Source organism: Bubalus bubalis, chromosome 3 (assembly GCF_019923935.1).
Source record: "Bubalus bubalis isolate 160015118507 breed Murrah chromosome 3, NDDB_SH_1, whole genome shotgun sequence".
In the NCBI taxonomy this organism is placed as follows: Eukaryota; Metazoa; Chordata; class Mammalia; order Artiodactyla; family Bovidae; genus Bubalus; species Bubalus bubalis.
In genome coordinates this window covers 105,028,517-105,049,466 of record NC_059159.1, presented here as the reverse complement: position 1 = coordinate 105,049,466, position 20,950 = coordinate 105,028,517, and the positions used below count along the sequence as shown (strand labels likewise).

Genomic DNA, 20,950 nt, shown 5'->3' with positions numbered 1-20,950 from the left:
AACCATGGAGGCCCTCAATAGCAAATTATTCATAAAGTGCATAATAATAAGCCAAATAATATCCCTATAAGAGAGTCCTCATTCTGCACTGCAATACAGCAGATAGCTTCAGGTTCTGGTCTCTAGGCTGGAGCTCCTTTTAATGTATAATACTGTCCCCGTGCCCTTCCTCTAGGTGTACAACAGGCACCACTAGTTCACCATCTAGGACACGTGAAAGTGAAAGTGAAAGTCACTCAGTCGTGTCTGACTCTTTGCGACCCCATGGCCTATACAGTCCATGGAATTCTCCAGGCCAAAATACTGGATTGGGTAGCCTTTCTGTTCTCCAGGGGATCTTCCCAACCCAGGTTTCCCACATTGCAGGCGGATTCTTTACCAGCTGAGCCACAAGGAAGCCCAAGAATACTGGAGTGGGTAGCCTATCCCTTCTCCAGCAGATCTTCCTGACCCAGCAATTGAACCAGGGTCTCCCACATTGCAGGCAGATTCTTTACCAGCTGAGCTATCAGGGAAGCCTCCCGGACACATCGGGCTATCCACTACTTGAAATGTGACCAGTCCCATTGGAGATGTACAGTAACTTAATACGGAGACAAAAATGTAAAATCTCTAATAATTTTTATCCTTTGAAATGATAATATTAGGGGTATGTTGGTTTAAATTATATATTATTACAATTTTGTCTGTTTCTTTAAAATATATATATATATTTGATATACATAAATTTTAAATTATATATAATCCCATACTTGTTAAGTTACATATGCTTTAAATTTCTATCAGTCAATGCTGTTGTGGAAAATCGTCAGGATCTCCAGGGATGTTTCTCTTTCATGGTCGTGGGGGGCAGCCTGTGACCTCTCCCCTTGTGTTTTATTCCAGGTTACATGTCACCGCACCCGTCTCCGCTGGGAGCCCCAGAGCATGTGTCCAGCCCTATATCAGGAGGCGGCCCGACCCCACCACAGATGCCACCGAGCCAGCCAGGACCCCTCATCCCAGGCGACCCTCAGGCGATGAACCAACCCAACAGGGGTCCCTCTCCTTTCAGTCCCGTCCAGCTGCATCAGCTCCGAGCCCAGATTTTAGCTTACAAGATGCTGGCCCGGGGCCAGCCCCTCCCCGAAACACTGCAGCTTGCAGTCCAGGGGAAAAGGACGTTGCCTGGCATGCAGCAACAGCCGCCGCCACAGCCCCAACCCCAGCCTCAGCCGCAGCAGCCGCAGCCGCAGCAGCAGGCCCTTGTTAACTACAACAGACCATCTGGTAGGTTAATATGCAACCCAGTGAATAATGTGAAGGTCCAGCTCAGAGAAGGACGGCTAAGCACACAGAAGCGCTGGGCTGCTGTCAGCCCAGGGCCACCTTCTGCTGCACCTCGCTGGCTCCCTTGTCTGCTTTGCTTAGTTGGCTAAGATTCTTGGTCTCCTCAGCCGTGAGTCCTAGAGGGGTGCTTCTTAAACCTTTGGAGACTCTGGTGAGAGCTGTGGCTCTAAGCAAAAAGCACAGTCCCCTGTGACTTTGCATTCCCTTTCAAGGGCTTCAAGGTTTGTGGGAAGCCCATCCACCCCACCCCCTGCCAGGTTAGCAACCCCTGCACCTGGTGTGTTCCATTGCCAGCAGGCACGTCTTGAATCTCTCCTCTCCTTTAGCTATTTTGTGTCTGTTGATTTATTTATTTCTATCCTTTTGGTTGTGAAAATACCTTTGAGGAGGCTTGCAAGAAAGCATACCCATGGTAAGAAATTATCAAGTAGAAAATTCAGAAACAGAGGGAAGTAGAAATCAAAGTTGGGAGATCAGCCATGGGGGTGGGGGCCCAGGAGCTCTTGTGAAGTCTGCATCTGCACTTCCAAGGTGACTGGAGCTGCATGGTGGTCAGGAAAGGGGATAGCGTCAGGTGCCTGGTCCTCGCCACTCAGAAGGAAGTTGCTGACCAGTTTCTCAGAGGACACAATCTTTTCTAGCATGAGAGTATAAAGTAACTTTCCCAGGCGGGATTATTTTGTTAATAATTATTATTGTAAGGAATACTGCATGATAGAGGCATCAGTAACATTTGATCATAATAGAGTAACAGAATCCACATTGCCTGTTTCCTCTAGACACCAGCATCAGAGCTGAGGCTGACATTCTGTAAGGAGCTGAGATGCGATAGTCTTTGGTAATGGGCTGGTGGTCTGCTTGATCCCACTGAGAGAATTCAGAGCTCCAAGAAGCTATAGGATGATCTTTCATGAATGTTATTTTCTCTGGGAAGATTTTTGTTAGCCACTGGATAAGCACAAGGTTTATGGTTCTGTTCTACTAGAGCTTTGAATTCTAGAGAATTTGAATCAGGAAATTTGAATTCCAGAGTGCCTCCTTGTCACTGATGCCCTTTCCTGTGAGTGGATCCCTCTCATTTGGGTCAGTCCTGACATCTGATCATTGCTTCTGGTTTGGGATTATTGGTCTTCTTCTTAGGTTTTGGGACTTAGACATTGGGAAAGAGTTCAGATGATTTTTTTTTTTTTATTATTACTAGTGTTCTTCCTTCTGAGTTGGTAGATGTTTCTTTCCTGGTAGAGGAAACCCTGAGTTGCCTACTGAAAGGGTAAATTCATCTTGTTAATTGTAGATGGAGCCTTAGGAATGGTTTTCTAAAGAACACGAAAGTACCGTGTCATTTCCAGACTTCTGTGTGTGGGCTGCAATGCTCTGGTAGGTGGAGGATCTCATGGGACCAAACATTAGTGATTGTAAAGGTTGTACAGGGAACCTGTGCATTAGGTGGTAGTTTGAACACTCATTGTGTCTAGAGGCTTTAAAATTGCAAAAACTCTTGCTCTTAGGAACGCCGCCAGAGAGAATCAAAAGTGTCTGTCTGTGTATATGTGTAGTTTGTACCTCCGGAGGGCCCGCTAGCAAACCTTGTGCTCCTCGCCCAGTAATAAGCACGGTGCAGGTGGGACACATCTGGAGCATGGAGACTCAGGATTCAATGCCAGGGGCCTCATGTTCTGCCTCGCCCTGGCACCCTCATGACCAGAAGGCTCACAACAAGGGAAAGGCTCTGTCCCAAGGTCTGTGCACCAAGTGCAGGCATTGCATGCCTGTGGGTAGGAAGGAAAAGGATCTCAGCTCCTTACTGAGAGCCTTTCATTCATATTCTAGACACAATGTCAACACCATTGGTGACCCTGATATCCCGCGTCTCAGTATACAAGGAGCGTTATTAACTAAAGGAGTTCCCAGTAGAGGCTTAGTGGTCACAGTCGGATAGTTGGTAGCTCAAGAGGAGGGAGCAAAGTCTATGCCTCCTAAAAGGCCACTGTGGGACCTTGTCACACAGGCACACTTCCTCTAGTACTGCAACTTGTCCTAGGGTAGTCCCTCATCACGGACCTCGGTGAGGTTTGTTATTTTTAATAATGACCTTGGCACAGCAGGAAAAGATTCCAGGGTATTATTTAAGAAGGCAGAAAGCTAAATGATTCATTTCATCTAAAGTCACAAGAATGAGACCAGATGATGAAGTAAAGTTTCGAGGATAGAGTTTCAGTTACCTGGATACTTGTACATAGCAAGTCCTCCACGTCCTAACCAACACAATCCTGGGTGCATTTTCTGGATCATTTCCAGAAGAGAAGGCTCCATTTTATTATTATTTTTTTCCTTGACCTGATGCCTACATCTTCCCTCGCCAAGCTCCTGGCATTAGGGGGGAAACTTGTTTTATTACTCATTGTCCGTGTCTTTTGTATTTCCAGCCGTCGGGCTTCATTAGAAATGATACTTCTCTGGCCAATATGCCAGATTAGGCAAAGAGACTGCAGACAAAAGAGAAAAGAAGACATTTTTCTTAAATAGAGCAGACCCCTTCCTGCCACCAGGAGGGAGGTTATATTTCTGATCTTGTCCCCCAAATCTCAGATTTCATAGGGAAATGATTACCTTCCTTGAAAATGGCTTTTTGGGGGGTTTTTTGGCAATGACATTTTGGACAAGTTCAAGTAAGGCCAAAAGAAGTTTTTCTTTATTTAAGAGAATATTACTTTTATTAATTGTTTATCCCTCTCCTTTTTTTTAAAAAAATAATGAAGCAGCATGCTGCTGCCGCTGCTGCTAAGTCGCTTCAGTCATGCCCGACTCTGTGCGACCCCATAGACGGCAGCCCACCAGGCTCCGCCGTCCCTGGGATTCTCCAGGCAAGAACACTGGAGTAGGTTGCCAAATTGCTTATAAATACCTCTGTCAATATTCCAGGAAAAAAAAATCAATTTAAGTATGTCTACTTTCCTGGTGGTAGCTGTGATTTTTCTTTCATCCCATTTGCTAGTGTCACGCGAGTGTATGTTCCTTGGTTCTTTGTCTCGTCACAACAAAGATTTGGAGCGATGGACATTCAAGTTCTTGGCGCGTCACAGCTCTCGGGTCTTGGACAAACCATGTTATAGCTCTTAGGCAAATCAGCGTTGCAGCTCTATTTTATTTAGAAGATAGCAGGAGAATCCATCCTCGAAGTGTGAGGGCATGCCAACCCAAAGACTTGAAGAGAAGAGAGTGGAGGAGTGCATGGGGAAGCGGAGGGGGGCGGGGGGAGAGCGAGAGCGCGCGAGAGCGAGCGCGCATGCACGCTGGAGAGAGAGAGAGAGAGAAAGTGAGAAAGCGCTTTGGCTCCTCCTTTTATATGTTTTTTCCTCCACCTGGGCCTGCCCTATGCAAATTGGGCTTAGCCAGGAGTGCTGTTTGTTCTGTTTGTTCTGCCTGAAGTCTTCACTCTGGTCCTCGGACCTTTCTTTGACTTTCCTTGTCTTTTAGCCACCACCATTTTGGACTCCTTTTCCCTATTCTACCTACTTAACACTAGTGTCACTCATGTGCGAAGAGAGCTTTTTTGGCTGGGGTGATCTGCCTTAAACCCACTCCAAAGTTAGAATTCACCAAAAGCAATGCCGCCAGAGCCACCACCCGAGAACTGCAGTTTGACCAGAGGAAGTGTGCACTGAACAGATGAGTGACTCTAGTCCTTGCCTGCTGTGGGCTCCTCTCAAATCGAATCCATCATTTTTCTTTTAATTCTGATTCATTTTTCTTTTTGGAGACCAAAGCAAATTTCAAAACAGGAACTGACAAGATTTTTTTTTTTTTTTTTTTTTTTTTTGTGGTGGGCAGGGAAGCCTTCATGGTAGAAAGCAAGAGTTTTATTGCTGATTTTTTTCAGGGCTTGTCACTCTCCTGCTTGCCCCTTAACATTTTTTTTTTTTCCTTTTGTCATCTAAAATTTCTTAGTATGCTTTGTTTAAGCCTCATTATTACATTTATCTTTTCAACCTCTGGAATCCACTTAAATCTTTGTCTGATGCATAGATAGTTATTTGCATAAACATCCTTCTGTACCGGAAGCCAAAGTGGGAATTCTGTACAGAAATTCTGTACATGTGAGACTTAGGTAATTTAAGAAGTTTATTTACCTGTTTCTTAGATTCAGACATCTAATAAAGACTCCTTCCCTCCCTTAGCTGCAATGGGACGACACCCCTCAAGAGTGTCAAGGCGAATATCTACCTTGACTTCTACAGTGAGGACTGACAGGAAGACACATATTTTGTACCTCAGACAATTCAGCCTAAATTGTTTATATTGGCGAGAGAGTAGGAGATAAGCTAAAGAACATAATTTGTTTTCGATCTAAAGATATAAAGATGTGAGTTTTTATCATTCTGCAGACCACGAGTGTGCTGGTTGTCAAGAGATGCTTTCTGCTGATACAGAACAAACCCATTCAGGCAGCTCAACGCTCCTAAAAGACAAGCAGAACCCCTCATGGTTAGGTAGGTGTGTTCTGGGCATGTCTAACGGCAGGCAGCTGCCTTCAGTCCCCTCGCCTCTGTGAGGAGAATTTTTTGTATAACATGTTGGCTGGAGGAGAAAATAGACCCAGGCAGTCAATGAATTTGCAGTGTTTAGTTAGAAAGGAGTTTGCCTGTAAGTGACTCTGATGGGGAATTAGCAGGAAGCACAGGGCAGGTCGACTTATCTGAGTATCTGTGCTGAATTGTATTAAACGGTGGAAACATTTTCAAGTTTGCTCTTGAAGAGCGTACTTTCAAAGCTTCTAGCTAATACAGTACCAAATTTCCTTGAAAACCTGTCCTTTGCCATAGAGTTTTTCTGAAAAGCTGAGAGATTATATTAGGCTTCTTTACTTTGGTGTCCTTGGTGGCAATAAAAATGACCAGAGCTGAGGGGTGAGTATGCAGCAGCCATGCTGTCTCATTGAATCCTCACTTCCCCCTTGCAGGGCGGAGGCGCTGTTATTATCTCCATTCTACCGATGAGGAGACTGAGGCACCAGGGGTTAAGTAACTTGCTCAGGCTCCCACGACTGATTGGTATGACTTACCGGTTCTTTTAGAAAGACACAGGGTGCTTTGCTGCTGCTGCTAAGTCGCTTCAGTCGTGCCCGACCCTGTGTGACCCCATAGACAGCCCACCAGGCTCTGCCGTCCCTGGGATTCTCCAGGCAAGAACACTGGAGTGGGTTGCCATTTCCTTCTCCAGTGCATGAAAGTGAAAAGTGAAAGTGAAGTCGCTCTGACTCTTAGCAACCCCATGGACTGCAGCCTACTAGGTTCCTCCACCCATGGGATTTTCCAGGCAAGAGTACTGGAGTGGGGTGCCATTGCCTTCTCCGACAGGGTGCTTTAGACATACCTATTTCAGTTCACAGCAAGCTGGAATACTTCTAGATTGGAGATCTGAATATTTAAGTCTACGTTTGGGTCTCTACGTCTTTAAGAGTCCTTCAACCAGATAAGAATGTCTCTGTATTTACGGATTAAAGAAGCCTAGCTGTGTATGGAGAAGGAAATGGCAACCTATTCCAGTGTTCTTCCCTGGAGAATCCCAGGGACGGGGGAGCCTGGTGGGCTGCCGTCTATGGGGTCGCACAGAGTTGGACACGACTGAAGTGACTTAGCAGCAGCAGCAGCAGCAGCTGTGTATGTATCAGATCTAGTTTCAGGTCACAGGCTGAAAATGACTAGATTTGGAACCAGAGATATCAGACATGCTCTGGATACCTCCCTTTGATTGTGTGTTTTTAAAAATAGTGACTTGAATATACCTCGAGGAGTTGGCATGACTCTACACAGGTATTTACAAGCCATCATGCTAAAGAAGAAAGCATCCAGAGTAAGTGAAATATGTACACTCTTGCACTATTATGGTTTTTATTGATAACTTATTCAAATTTTGAAAGGAGGAAAAGCACTCTGAAAACTGAATTTAGGGTAATTAGTATGATGTTATCAATAGGTCACAGATTTTCTTTTTATTAAAGGTGGTGGTTTTTTAGAGGGCTTCAATGTATTACATTTTTTATTTCGTATGCTTATTATACCAAGTCTTCAAATATATTTAACTCTACCAGTTTCTTGAGCTTATTAGGGAAATTCATAGAATCACACTATTAAAGTAACTGTTAGAAATCTCTATCTCCTCTCTTTTGGCTCAAGGCAACTCAGATTTTTTTTAAAATTTCCCCTGTTTTAAAGACCCTGAGGGAAAAAAATAATCAAAAGTGCCCCTCCATAACTTATTCCAATGGTTAACAACACTGAGAGTTAATGTTTATAAACCAGTTTCTTCCATATGAATGGAAGGAACTCTAAATCTGAAATATTGTGAAAAGGTTTGCATTATGTAAAAGACCTCCCATTCAGAAAAAGAATCAGAATGTACTTAGCTGAGAAGGATCTCTTTACTATGATAGTACATCTATAATGCCTAAAACAAACAAACAAAAAACCAAACAAGAAGTGCATTTTTCCCTCCAGAACTTGTCATCAATCCTAGAACAGGGCTACAGATTACCTCAGGAAGTCTCATCCAGCCCTAAGTCTCTGGGAAAGTTTTACCTAATTTCAGATGGAGGGGATCGAAAGAACACCACCACTACACACACTCATGCTCACAGGCACACACATACTCACACACACTGTAGTTTCCCAGCAGTTTGTTCTAATTCTTCCCATTCCTCTTGTCAGAATGTTTGCTATCCTTGGGTTGTCATTTAAGCCCACTTCTCCCTGGTGTTTGCTCAAAATTGAAATGTGTCTAAGTTTTCATAATGTATGTCTTTGTATGGTACATTAATAAGTCACTCTGAAGTATAGAGATGATTATTTTTGTTACCATTTAATAATTTTAATATTTCTCTGAACAGATACAGACAATACTTGGAAGAATGCCTATTGTAGGTTTTAACATCTGCTTGCAGAGATTTTTCTTTTTGATTTACTAAACTCCTCTGGTAGCATCACTAATTTTATTTATAACTTTGAAATAAGTAAAAATTCACCTGGAGGAGAGATGGAACACTTTTAGTTTAAACTCCTAAAGTTTAATGTGGGAAATTGCTTTAAATTAACTAATCAAGTACATTTTAATAAACTTAATGATTACATAGCCCTTTATTCTGGTAAGATGAGAAAAATGCTCTCTTGAATCTTAATCTTTGCTAGGTTTTCTTAGGTGGAATGAGCAGATTCTTTATTTCCCCTGCACTGAATGTTTTTAGAAATATTTTCTAACATGTAGTAAGAAATTTAAGTTCCCTAGATGTATCGATAAAGCCTGAAATATACTTTATAGGTCATTAGGGAAAAATGCATGCTTATTTCAGTTCACATCAGAGTACTGGTGGGCTGCTGCCTGTATTATGTAGAGCATAGGTTCTACAGCTGGACCATTCCAGATTGGGCAGGAGGGGGCTTGTGCAGTCCGCAGAATGTGATTTGGGGACCACACCCAGATTGCATCTGACCGCTGAATGACTCCCTTGCTTTTCAGAACCCCAAATACACCTGTAATTATTTTTAAAAACCCACTGCAGACCTCCACTAAAAACTGGCTGTCTATTCCTTAATCAGTTTATTACCTAAGAGCCATTTTAGGGCCATTTCCCTTTGGGATAGATGCCAAATTCTTTTTTTCTTTTTCCTTTCCTCCTTTCTCTTCTGGCTTTCCTCATCTTCCTCCCTTCCTTCCTGTTTTCTTCTCTTGAGACCTTCCTTTGTCCCCATCCTCAGACCCTCCCCCGCCCCGGGGGCGGGGGGTTGTCGGCGGGCAGGCGGGGTGTGGGCACAGGGCACCTTCCCTCCCCAGCTGCCTATGTTGCTCTTGTCTCACAGGCCCGGGGCCAGAGCTGAGCGGCCCGAGCCCCCCGCAGAAGCTGCCGGTGCCCGCTCCCAGCGGCCGGCCCTCACCTGCGCCTCCCGCCGCAGCGCCACCGCCCGCGGCTGCCGTGCCCGGACCCTCCGTACCGCAGCCGGCCCCGGGGCAGCCCTCACCCATCCTGCAGCTGCAGCAGAAGCAGAGCCGGATCAGCCCTGTCCAGAAACCGCAAGGCCTGGACCCCGTGGAGATTATGCAGGAGCGGGAGTACAGGTAATGCACCTGCCCCGCGGGTAAGATGATGTGTGCTTGCAACTACCACCCAGCCTAGAGGGCCTGGTGTCTCCTAGTGTGATGGCCATTCTTTGTGGGACCAGGGAAAGGCCTAAGGGAAACTGCAGAGGCCAAGACTCAGGCTTGAGAGTGACTTTCCAACAAAGTCTCAGAGAAGAGTTTCTGTGCCACTGGAGCCTGGGGCGGGGACCCTCCGGGGCTTCTGGGCCTGATTTTCACTCTTACAGTCAGAAAACTTTTATCTACTCCGATGACACACCAAGATCAAAAGCTCAGCCCAGAGTTCTTAAAGATACAAGAAAGTGGTCAGCTCACACTCAGACTGTGCAGTATTTTGTTCTAGTCTGTCAGTGTGTTGAATGTTGACTGTGAGTGGCTCATATGTTCAGTGTGTCTGCTGGCTTGACATCTCCTGATACTAAAGGCCATCCTTCAGAAGCTGTATATAAGGAAATAATGCATTCTTTGATTTAGTTCATGCACTTGTTGGTCAATGGCTTGGTCTCACTTTTAGGGTAGGCCCCATTTAAATGTCTTCGTATGTGGTCCTTATTATAACTCTTACTCCAGAAGCTTCATTTGGCACATTTATCTGAATCAGGGATTGACAAACCTTTTCTCTAAAGGGCCTTAGAGCCTCTGTCAGAACTATTCAACTCTACCATTATGGCGTGAATGCAGCCAGGCAATAATGGGCTGGCTGTGTTCCTGTGAAATTTTATTTATGAGAACAAGCTACGGACAGGGTTTGGCCCGCAGACTGTAGTTCAGTTCACTTCAGTTCAGTTGCTCACTCGTGTCCGACTGTTTGCGACCCCATGAATCACAGCACGCCAGGCCTCCCTGTCCATCACCATCTCCCAGAATTCACTCAAACTCATGTCCATCCAGTCAGTGATGCCATCCAGCCATCTCATCCTCTGTCATCTCCTTCTCCTCCTGCCCTCAATCTTTGCCAGCATCAGAATCTTTTCCCAATAAGTCAACTCTTTGCATGAGGTGGCCAAAGTATTGGAGTTTCAGCTTTAGCATCAGTCCTTCCAATGAACACCCAGGACTGATCTCCTTTAGAATGGACTGATTGGATCTCCTTGCAGTCCAAGGGACTCTCAAGAGTCTTCTCCAACACCACACAGTTCAAAAGCATCAATTCTTCGGTGCTCAGCTTTCTTCACAGTCCAACTCTCACATCCATACATGACCACAGGAAAAACCATAGCCTTGACTAGACATACCTTTGTTGGCAAAATAATGTCTCTGCTTTTCAATATGCTATCTAGGTTGGTCATAACTTTCCTTCCAAGGAGTAAGCGTCTTTTAATTTCATGGCTGCAGTCACCATCTGCAGTGATTTTGGAGCCCCCAAAAATAAAGTCTGACACTGTTTCCCCATCTACTTCCCATGAAGTGATGGGACCAGATACCATGATCTTCGTTTTCTGAATGTTGAGCTTTAAGCCAACTTCTTCACTCTCCTCTTTCACTTTCATCAAGAGGCTTTTTAGTTCCTCTTCACTTTCTTCCATAAGGGTGGTGTCATCTGCATATCTGAGGTTATTGATATTTCTCCCGGCAATCTTGATTCCAGCTTGTGCTTCTTCCAGCTCAGCGTTTCTCATGATGTACTCTGCATATAAGTTAAATAAGCAAGGTGACAATATACAGCCTTGACGTACTCCTTTTTCTGTTTGGAACCAGTCTGTTGTTCCATGTCCAGTTCTAACTGTTACTTCCTGACCTGCAATATAGGTTTCTCAAGAGGCAGGTCAGGTGGTCTGGTATTCCCATCTCTTGAAGAATTTTCCACAGTTTATTGTAATCCACATAGTCAAAGGCTTTGGTATAGTCAGTAAAGCAGAACTAGATGTTTTTCTGGCATTCTCTTGCTTTTTCCATGATCCAGTAGTTAGTAGATCCTAAATGGTTAATTTCAAAAATAAAAAAAAGAGTCCAGGAAGAACTGAGTCAAGATAAAATGAAGCTAAGATCATGGATTCGGGTGTATGTATGTGTGAAAGTCACTCAGTTGTGTCTGGCTCTTTGCGACCCCATGGACTATATAGTTCATGGAGTTCTCCAGGCCAGAATCCTAGAGTAGGTAAGCCTTTCCCTTCTCCAGGAGATCTTCCCAACCCAGGGATCAAACCCAGGTCTTCTGCACTGCAGGCGGATTCTGTACCAGCTGAGCCACCAGGGAAGCCCTGGTTTCGAGAGTTAGCCAAAAAGTGTGCCCTGCCACTAAGTGTTTGTGTTGCCTTCTTCAAGGTACATCTGTTTTCTGTGACTCAGTTTCCCCTTATGTTAAAAGAAGGTATTATGCAATATTATCTTTTATAGGGAGAAGATAAAATTATACAAAGACTTTCAATACATATTAGCTATTATTATTATTTCCCAAGTGTGATTTAACTTAAGACAGTTAGGGGTTAAACATTATAGAGAACGTTAAGAAATAATGTCTGTGCTTTCGTGCTATGTTGCTTTAGTTATGTCCGACTCTCCGCAACCCTATGGACTGTAGTCTGCCAGGGTCTTCTGTCCATGGGAATTCTCCAGGCAAGAATACTGGAGTGGGTTGCCATGCCCGCCCCCAGGGGATCTTCCTGACCCAGGCATCTAACAAGAGTCTCTTATGTCTCCAGCATTGGCAGGCAGATTCTTTACCACTGGTGCCACCTGGAAGCCCAAAATAATGTCTTTTGTTGTCAGTCACTCACTTTGTTGTCCTACTCTTCGAGACCCCATGGACTGCAGCACACCAGGCTTCCCTGTCCTTCAGCATCTCCTGGAGCTGGCTCAAACTCATGTCCATTGAGTCAGTGATGCCATCCAACGATCTTGTGCTCTCCCATCCCCTTCTCCTGCCTTCAGTCTTTCCTAGCATCAGGGTCTTTTCTAATGAGTCGGCTCTTCGAATCAAGTGGCCAAAGTATTGGGAGCTTCAGCTTCAGCATCAGTCCTCCTAATGAATATTCAAGATTGACTGGTTTGATCTCCTTGCAGTCCAAGGGACTCTCAAGAGTCTTCTCCAACACCACAGTTCAAAAGCATCAATTGTCTGGCGTTCAGCCTTCTTTATGGTCCAGCTCTCACATCCATACATGACTACTGGCAAAACCATGACTTGGACTAGATGGACCTTTGTTGGCAAAGTAATGTCTCGGCTTTTTAATATGCTGTCTAGGTTTGTCATAGCTTTTCTTCCAAGGAGCAAGCATCTTTTAATTTTGTGGCTGCAGTCACCATCTGCAGTGATTTTGGAGCCCAGGAAAAAAAATAATGTCTAGAATCCCTTTAAAAACATTACCTTACTCTTTATTGTAAAACACATGACTACTTATCTGTTATTATATTAAAATACTAATTTATCAGCTTTGAGAGTTACTCTGAAAGAAATCACAATAACTTGCCATTAAATGTGTATAGCTCTTTGGATGAAGAGTATGACTTTATTCTCACTGCCATTATTAATCCTCAATTAAGAGCTTTTATATTGCTGTTTCCAGCTTTTCATGTATCCCCAGAGAGCTAGATACTCATCATCAATTGATATTTCAGTACTGATAGGCAGATTCTGTTGGGTGAATAATTTCTGTGTGGTATAAAAGTCAAATATCAGCACTGTATACTCATTTGGGGCAGAAAAAGTATTCATATTCAGTCCTTTCTTTATGTTGCTATTAAATAAAAAAGCCAAAAGCCATTTTAAAAGACAATAAATGGGATAGTTGGGTATCGTTTAAAATTCTGACTTCCTAAGTGCTAACATTTTTTCCCTACCTTGACCATACAGAGCTACCAGTCCTTTTGTTGAATCACATAAACCCCTTATAACACAGACACTGTACCTAGAAATGCATCTGGGATTTTTTCCTTCAGTTCAGTTCGGTTGCTCAGTCGTGTCCAACTCTTTGCAACCCCACGGACTGCAGCAAGCATGCCAGGCTTCCCTGTCCATCACCAACTCCTGGAGCTTGCTGAAACTCATGTCCATTGAGTCAGTGATGCCATCCAACCATCTCATCCTCTGTCGTCCCCTTCTCCTCCTGCCTTCAGTTTTTCCCAGTATCAGGATCTTTTCCAATGAGTCAGTTCTTCACATCAGGTGGCCAAAGTATTAGAGCTTCAGCTTCAGCATCAGTCCTTCCAATGAATATTCAGGACTGATTTCCCTCAGGATTGACTAATTTGATCTTGCTGTCCAAGGGACTCTCAAGAGTCTTATCCAACACCACAGTTCAAAAGCATTAATTCTTAATATTTTTTTCCTTCTTCAGCCTATATTATGGGGGGGGGGGTGGTGTTTGTGCACACTTATTGAGTCCTAAATTTTCTTTGTCATTTTTACCAGAACTGTATTTGCAGGGTTTTCTTGTAACAAGCTCATTTTAACACTTTTTTGGGAAATTATCTTAAAGGATGGTCTCCCAAAGTACACGGTATTAATAATTACTGTTTAGCCTATTCTAGTATGTGGAAAGGTTTTTGTCCTCCATACCTGTGTCAAGTTAAAAACACGTGTCCATCAGTATCTTCTGAATTACAAGTATTGCAGAAGGTGGTGGAATGGCTAATTGTCATGGTATTATTATTACTTGATAACATGTCTCCTCTTCTGTTAAGCTGCCTGGCTTTTGAAGTGACCGATCTGGCAACCCTAGGTTCAAAAAGCTGGTGGGTGTTTTGGCCTGAAATCTCCCATGGCTGTCTTGAGAAGCTTAGGTTTATACTGGCAGGGTTTTGCAGGGGTATCTTTTATCTTCTTTAGTTACAGAGCAAGAGCTGACTTTTGCCTATATGAAGATAAATTATCCAGTTGCAGAAATTAGTTAAATATATTCCTTTAAAAGGGTTAGATTAAGTCCCTTAGGCCCTTGTAAAAGACAGCTAAAACCCCCCTTTCCCCATCTTTGAGAGAATGGCTTACTTACTACCCTTTAGCACTGATAGGAAGAGTCCGGTGTAACTCTCTCTTCTGATTGAGGATTTGAGAAAGGTCTTTTTTTTTTTTTTTTTTTTTAAGTCTCTTTTATAATTTTATAAACTTGGTTTGAGCAGAAATCATTTGTCAGAAATTCTTTAATCAGATGTTCATTTCTTTGTTGTGATATCACTTACCTTGTCTATGAAAAATGAAAGAAAATTGTCAGAATCTTAACTTTTTTTTTTTTTACTTTTAAGTCCCTTGGCTGCTTTTCCTGTTCATCATGAAATCAGAATTTTGACAAAATTAACTTTGCTTTTTCAGTAATAGCACATGTAAGTTTCTGCATGTGAACACTCTGCCTCAGATCTATATAAGCTCTTCAGTTAAAAACGTTTTGTTCTCATTTAAATTGAATCCTTTCTTTTAGACCATCTTTTCTTAATGTGGAACTTTATTGCTTTTCTCTGTAGTGTCAGTACCTTTCTCTTTTTTTTGGTGTTTTGGCATGTTTTCTTTGCCCCGTCAATATACTTCACTTCAGTTCTTCCACCTAGAGTTAGAGGGTTGATCAGAAGTGCTCCAGGAATTATAATGTTAGCATGTAAATTCTACAAATGTTACATGAGAAAGAAATATATTTCACACTGAAAGGGATTTATTTGAGAAGAGTATCTTTGAATGATGTGAGCCCTCTTTGGTATCAAGTCAGAACTTAGTATGAAAACAGCATACTAGTCCCCCGGCTTCGGGAAGCCAGCCTAGTGTTTTTTGTACTGCCCTGGCCTCCATTACAACCCTGAAAATTCCTTCTGAAAAATTACCAAGAGCTGCTTCATCAGCAGAGTTACCAAAAGTCAGTCTCCCTCTCTCTTTCTTTTAAAAAGTGTCACTCAGCTCCTGGAAGGAACAAAATGTACCAGTGTCATTTTCTGTTCAAATAACTCTCCTACAGGAATCATAAACTTCTCCTCTGGACCTGAACAAATATCTGTCGCCTTTAATGGAACTCTTTTTCTTGCCAGAACAGTAACCCCTCTTGATTTACTGTTCAATCTGTATGAAAAACCTGAGTGACCTAATTCTGCTTCAATTTTCTGTACCCGTGAGGACACTAAATGAGTCTCCTGCAGTTATGCAGTATTACATCTGTTGTTGTTTCGGGAAGTTTAGAATCCTGAATCTCTTTATCGGACTACCTGCTGAATCCCATTGATGGGAAGATGAAATTGTCTGGAGAGGAGCATTATTTAAAATGAAGATTTCTATTAACAGCCACCACTACCCAAAGATAAAATTCTCTATGTAAAAGAAGCCCCTCCTATCCCTTTACTACTGCCTCTCCCCATGTGCTGAATTGGATGCATATAATTTTACGTCGGAAGCTACCTTTCCTCTTTTCCTGTAGTTTGCACTCTGTACTTCTTGCCTCCCTTCCATAAAAGAAAGAGTCTTTTGTCCTGGAGAATCTGAGATTCACTGACAAATTACTAGGTCCTTTGGAGAAGCCATCATTTCAGGGGCTTCCCTTCCCAGCTTCCCACCGACTCCCACGTCCAGGTGACCCCATGCTCCTCCTACCCCACTCCCCACCTTCTCACCTCCCTGCTTCTCCTCTCCACTCCCCAACGTCCACCCTCCTGGTCCAGTGTGATTTAATCTCTACACAGTCAGGCCAGTTGTCCTAAGATTATTTATTTAGCCCCAGTTCCACAGTCGTTTAGACGATTAAGGAAAAAGCACCCATTCCTCTAACACAGCACCTGACCCACTTTGTCAAAGAGAGTAAAACACGATGCCAAGGGACAGTTTGAATTCTGGGTTATTCTGATGAAAAAGGACTGCAGTAAATATAGAACCAAAGAAGCAGAATAACCATATCGTTGGCCTTTATCTCACCCCGCTACAGTATTTAAATTTCCCTTAGTATGGCCTTAACTCTACACAGGTAGAATTGTTTCAGTTTCCTTTTTTCCCCTTTAAATTATATGTTTGAAAAAACTGTAATAGATTTTTCTCTTAATATCTTAATTGTTAAGATGCATCATCTGTTGCTGTATTTGGGAATTTTTGGCCATGTGCATGTTTAAGAAATTGAATTGGATAAAGTAGATGTTTGTTTCATACAGAGAAAAGTTAAAAACCATGATTAGAATCCCATGAGTATCAATAGTAAAAGGAGTGTGGAAGAAGGTTGGGAGAGTTTGAACAATTTGATCGAGAGTAAGTTGATGAATGTTTATTGTTATTGTTTGAACCTAATACATTTTTAGTCTGTTGCATGGTAAAACCATTTATAAGTACTGTTGTTTATGTTGGTATGCAATGTTGAAATAACACGATAACAATGATGGTACTAGTAGTGACACGTGATGATAATAGATCATTCAGTAAATCATAATAACACATATATACCAAATAAAAGAGGAATCGATCATAATATTATTTTCATGAACGTGTTCATTGTTCAGTCATATCAGACTCTTTGTAACCCTGTGGACTGAAGCCCACGAGGCTCCTCTGTCCATGCAGTTCTCCAGGAAAAAGTACTGGAGTGAGTAGCCAGTCCCTTCTCCACGGGATCTTCTAGACCCAAGGATGGAACCTGGGTTTGCTGCATTGCAGGCAGATCTTTACTGTATGAGCAACCAAGTGAGGTCAGGAAAAAAATGACACATTTCCCTTATTATTATTTTTAAAGTTTTGAGAAACGTATTTTATTTCTCTGTCAAAGCAAACAGCTCTAATTTTTGTTTTTAAAAAAAGCCCTCATTTTGATACTTGGGCTTCCCTGGTGGCACTAGGGGTAAAGAAGCTACCTTCCAATGCAGGAGATGCAGGTTCTCTCCCAGGGTTGGAAAGATCCCCTGGAGGAGGGCATGACAGCCCACTCCAATATTGTTGCCTGGAGAAGCCCCATGGGCAGAGGAGCCTGGTGGGCTACGGTTGCAAAGAGTTGGACGTGACTGAAGCGACTTAGCACACACACACACATGCATTCATTCTGATACTTGGACTATATGAACTATTAAGATATTTTGCAGTGTCCAAGTCACAGAAGGTTTTCTTTTTCATATCAATATATGGCATCATAAAGGTTAATAAAACTATGAAACTAATTTTAAACAGAATGTTTAGTTATCAACTTTTATAGCTGAATTCCGCGAGAGTTTGCCGCTAGGAAGTGTACTTTGATTATCTGTGCTGGTGTTGCAGCGGTGCTGGTTTAAAGCCAGTGAGGAGTCTCATCCTGGCGCTCTCCTTTACTGGCTCTGTCAAGTCCACGTGTTTCTTACTATATCTGAACTTCAGTTTTCTCAATAACATAGTGCTGTTATAGACTTACCTTGTAGATGTATATGTGTGTGTGTGGGAGAGAGAGAAAGAAAATTAAATTGTGCTGTAAATACACCTGCAATGCAGGAGACTCCAGCTTGATTCTTGGGTCAGGAAGATCTGCTGGAGAAGGGATAGGCTACTCACTCCAGTATTCTTGTGTTTCCCTTGTGGCTCAGCTGGTAAAGAATCTGCCTGCAATGCGGGAGACCTGGGTTGGGAAAATCTCCTGGAGAACAGAAAGGCTACCCAATCCAGTATTCTGGCCTGGAGAATTCCAAGGACTGTATAGTCCATGGGGTCACAAAGAGTCAGACACAACTGAGTGACTTTCATTTTCACTTTAAATGCACCTTAGTGCAGTTACTGTTAGTTTAGTTTAACTTACTACCATTTACTGTTCTTTCTTTGTCAAAATCTATTCCAAGTCAGTTTTGCCCCCAAATTTGAGGGAAGGTGATTCAAGGAGATCCAACCAGTCCATCCTAAAGGAGATCAGTCCTGGGTATTCATTGGAAGGACTGATGCTAAAGCTGAAACTCCAATACTTTGACCACCTCATGCGAAGAGTTGACTCATTGGAAAAGACCCTGATGCTGGGAGGAATTGGGGGCAGGAGGAGAAGGGGACGACAGAGGATGAGATGGCTGGATGGCATCACCGACTCGATGGACATGAGTTTGAGTGAACTCCGGGAGTTGGTGATGGACAGGGAGGCTTGGCATGCTGTGATTCATGGGGTCGCAAAGAGTTGGACACGACTGAGCGACTGAACTGAACTGAACTGATTCTAAAACTAGATTTATTTATTTATTTATTTTTTATAGTTGGCTATTTTATTTTATTTTTTTTTAATTTTATTTTTAAACTTTACATAATTGTATTAGTTTTGCCAAATATCAAAATGAATCCGCCACAGGTATTAAAACTAGATTTAAATGGCAGATCATTATTTGTAAGCATAGGACCCAGGTGAACTCTAAAACCAGTTTCTGTGACTTACAGTAACAGTATCGCAAATAAATTAAGTGGGATGTCTTTTATTTTCTGTTCTGCCTCTATTATGAGGAAGTACCCACAGTTCTGTTTTTTGGGTTTTTTTTTAATGATGGCCAGACTGAGATTGCCTGGCAGTCCTTTTCTAGAAACTCTTAGTTTTTCACATGCTATTTGCTATTTACTGCTGCCCCAAACCAGATTTTTTTTTTTTTTTTTTTATCTGATTTGCCTTTTCTTTTCTCAAGCAAGTATTGCTCACAGAGGAAATGGTTGTGGTTGGCAGGGCTCTTTCTCTCTCTCTGAAAGTTTTGGGTTGGCTGATTTCTGTGGCCTCAGCACCTAAAACTGTTCTTGTTTACTCAGCATTAATGCCTGTCATCATCAGCATCTTGGAAGGGAGGGCCAGTGGCCCCACTGCCTTAGGACAGAACTAGAAGTTAGAAAGAGAACTCTGTTGTCTCAGCTCTGCGCTCTGGCTGGGAGCAAGTCAGATTTTTCCTGGCTGTCACTTTCTCTCTCTCTTCAGAGGGAGCCATGGGACTTTGACTTTGCTCCTACATGTACCCCAAGCCTTCCTTCCTGGCTGTTAGAGACAGGTTGTGAAGAAGGCCAAAAGTGTTAAGTAATATAGCACCTGTGGGCATTAGTGCAAAGGGAGCTTTTCTCTGCTTAACATCAGATAATCTGTTTGGGTGTCAGAAGTTTGCCATCAGTATCTGCAAGGTGTTCTGCCATGAACGTAAACCTGAGACTGTTGTCTCTCAGTTAAGACCAGGCTGTAACATCTATTTTCCCCCCCCTCCCCCATTTTATCATCTCCTTTAGACTTCAGGCTCGCATAGCCCATAGGATACAGGAGCTGGAAAATCTGCCTGGCTCTTTGCCACCAGACTTACGAACCAAAGCAACCGTGGAACTGAAAGCACTTCGGTTACTCAATTTCCAACGTCAGGTAATAACTTTTCCCCAGCACATCTGAGGTACAGGAAATGAATGTAATTGTTCCAGAGTGTGATCTGTGCGTTTCCTTAAGTCTGTTCAATATTATTAAAAAGATATAAATTTAGTGTATCTTTTCGACCAGCAGCACAGAACTGAAAAGTAATGAAGATGAACTGCTTATTATTCTATTTTTCTCTTCTGTACATCAGAGACATTTTTTTCTCTCCCATATTATGGTTTCCAAAGTCTGACTTATGGCATTTTGTTACTGTAGATGAAACCTTGAGAACAGATGGAGTAGCTCATGTTTGTCTTTATGATTTCAAAGGAAAACAGGAAGGTGATAGATCAGAGCTTCTTTGTAAAGAGAAATATAAAACCCTTAGCTCTGACTATGCAAATTATTTTAACAAATATGAAAGGCCCTTAACTAAATTAGTAGCTCATTGTTTATACAAATACATAAAACTATGTTTTGTAACTGCAGATTATTCATCAACACCTACTTTTGCAGCATCTGATCACGTCAGACCCCAGCACTGACTCATCAGTGATTTTGTAGCTACTGTTCTTGCTATGGTCTTAGTAGTCACTGATTAATAAAGGCAAGCATAGCGATCTATTTTACAATTGCTAAATCTGTAGGAGACTAGGGGGATGAAGTAGAGCTAACGTTCACTTTGGCGAGTTTTGCCTTGCTGATCCCAAAGCTACAGGTCCCCTAATTGTCACTCAGCCTCATTTAGCCAAAGGGGAAAAGGAATGCTTCCTGGCCAGTCAGATGGGCTTGTTTGGGGAAGGACTCAGGCATGCAAAATGAATTATTAACAAGCGAAAGTAGTTTGGAAGGATTGAATTGCATGACTTGGTCTATTGGAGGATATGAATAAAATTCCACGGCCAACCCGCTTCCTGTTATCATGTGAACTTGGAAATATGTTTGCTTTGCTGGTTATAATATCACAAGAGGGCATCATGGTGGCTGGCGGCTACTTGGCTATAGGTATGTGAGTAGATCAGAGCTTAATTAAAAAAGCAAAAAACTGTGCATTCCATTTGTTTGTTTCTTGTAGGTAACTTTATAAGCCATTTAATACAATTTTATTAAATGACTATCAATCAACTATAGTTTCAGGAATAAGATTACATTCAAATTAGCTTTGCCATGCTGGATTCTGATTGGTTTCTGATTTTTGCTTCATTTTATTGAAAAACCTGTTATCTATGAAGTTTTCCAATGATATTAACTGTAATGGATGCTGATTTCAGATTCAATCAAATAATTATTTC

General features: G+C 42.5%; 1 protein-coding gene across 7 annotated transcripts in view; it reads left to right on the top strand.

The window, feature by feature from the left end:
- The window catches only part of SMARCA2 (SWI/SNF related, matrix associated, actin dependent regulator of chromatin, subfamily a, member 2), a 180,738-nt gene that overhangs the window by 23,315 nt on the left and 136,473 nt on the right, over positions 1–20,950 (top strand). For 5 of the 7 annotated variants that reach the window (XM_025281569.3, XM_025281570.3, XM_025281567.3 and 2 more), the window contains exons 4-7: positions 886–1,269; positions 5,715–5,819; positions 9,183–9,438; positions 19,544–19,670. In XM_025281569.3, coding sequence (XP_025137354.1) covers positions 886–1,269; positions 5,715–5,819; positions 9,183–9,438; positions 19,544–19,670 — 872 coding nt within the window. The remainder of the gene's footprint in view (positions 1–885; positions 1,270–5,714; positions 5,820–9,182; positions 9,439–19,543; positions 19,671–20,950) is intronic. The other 2 variants (XM_025281572.3, XM_006044465.4) reach the window with 1 other exon arrangement.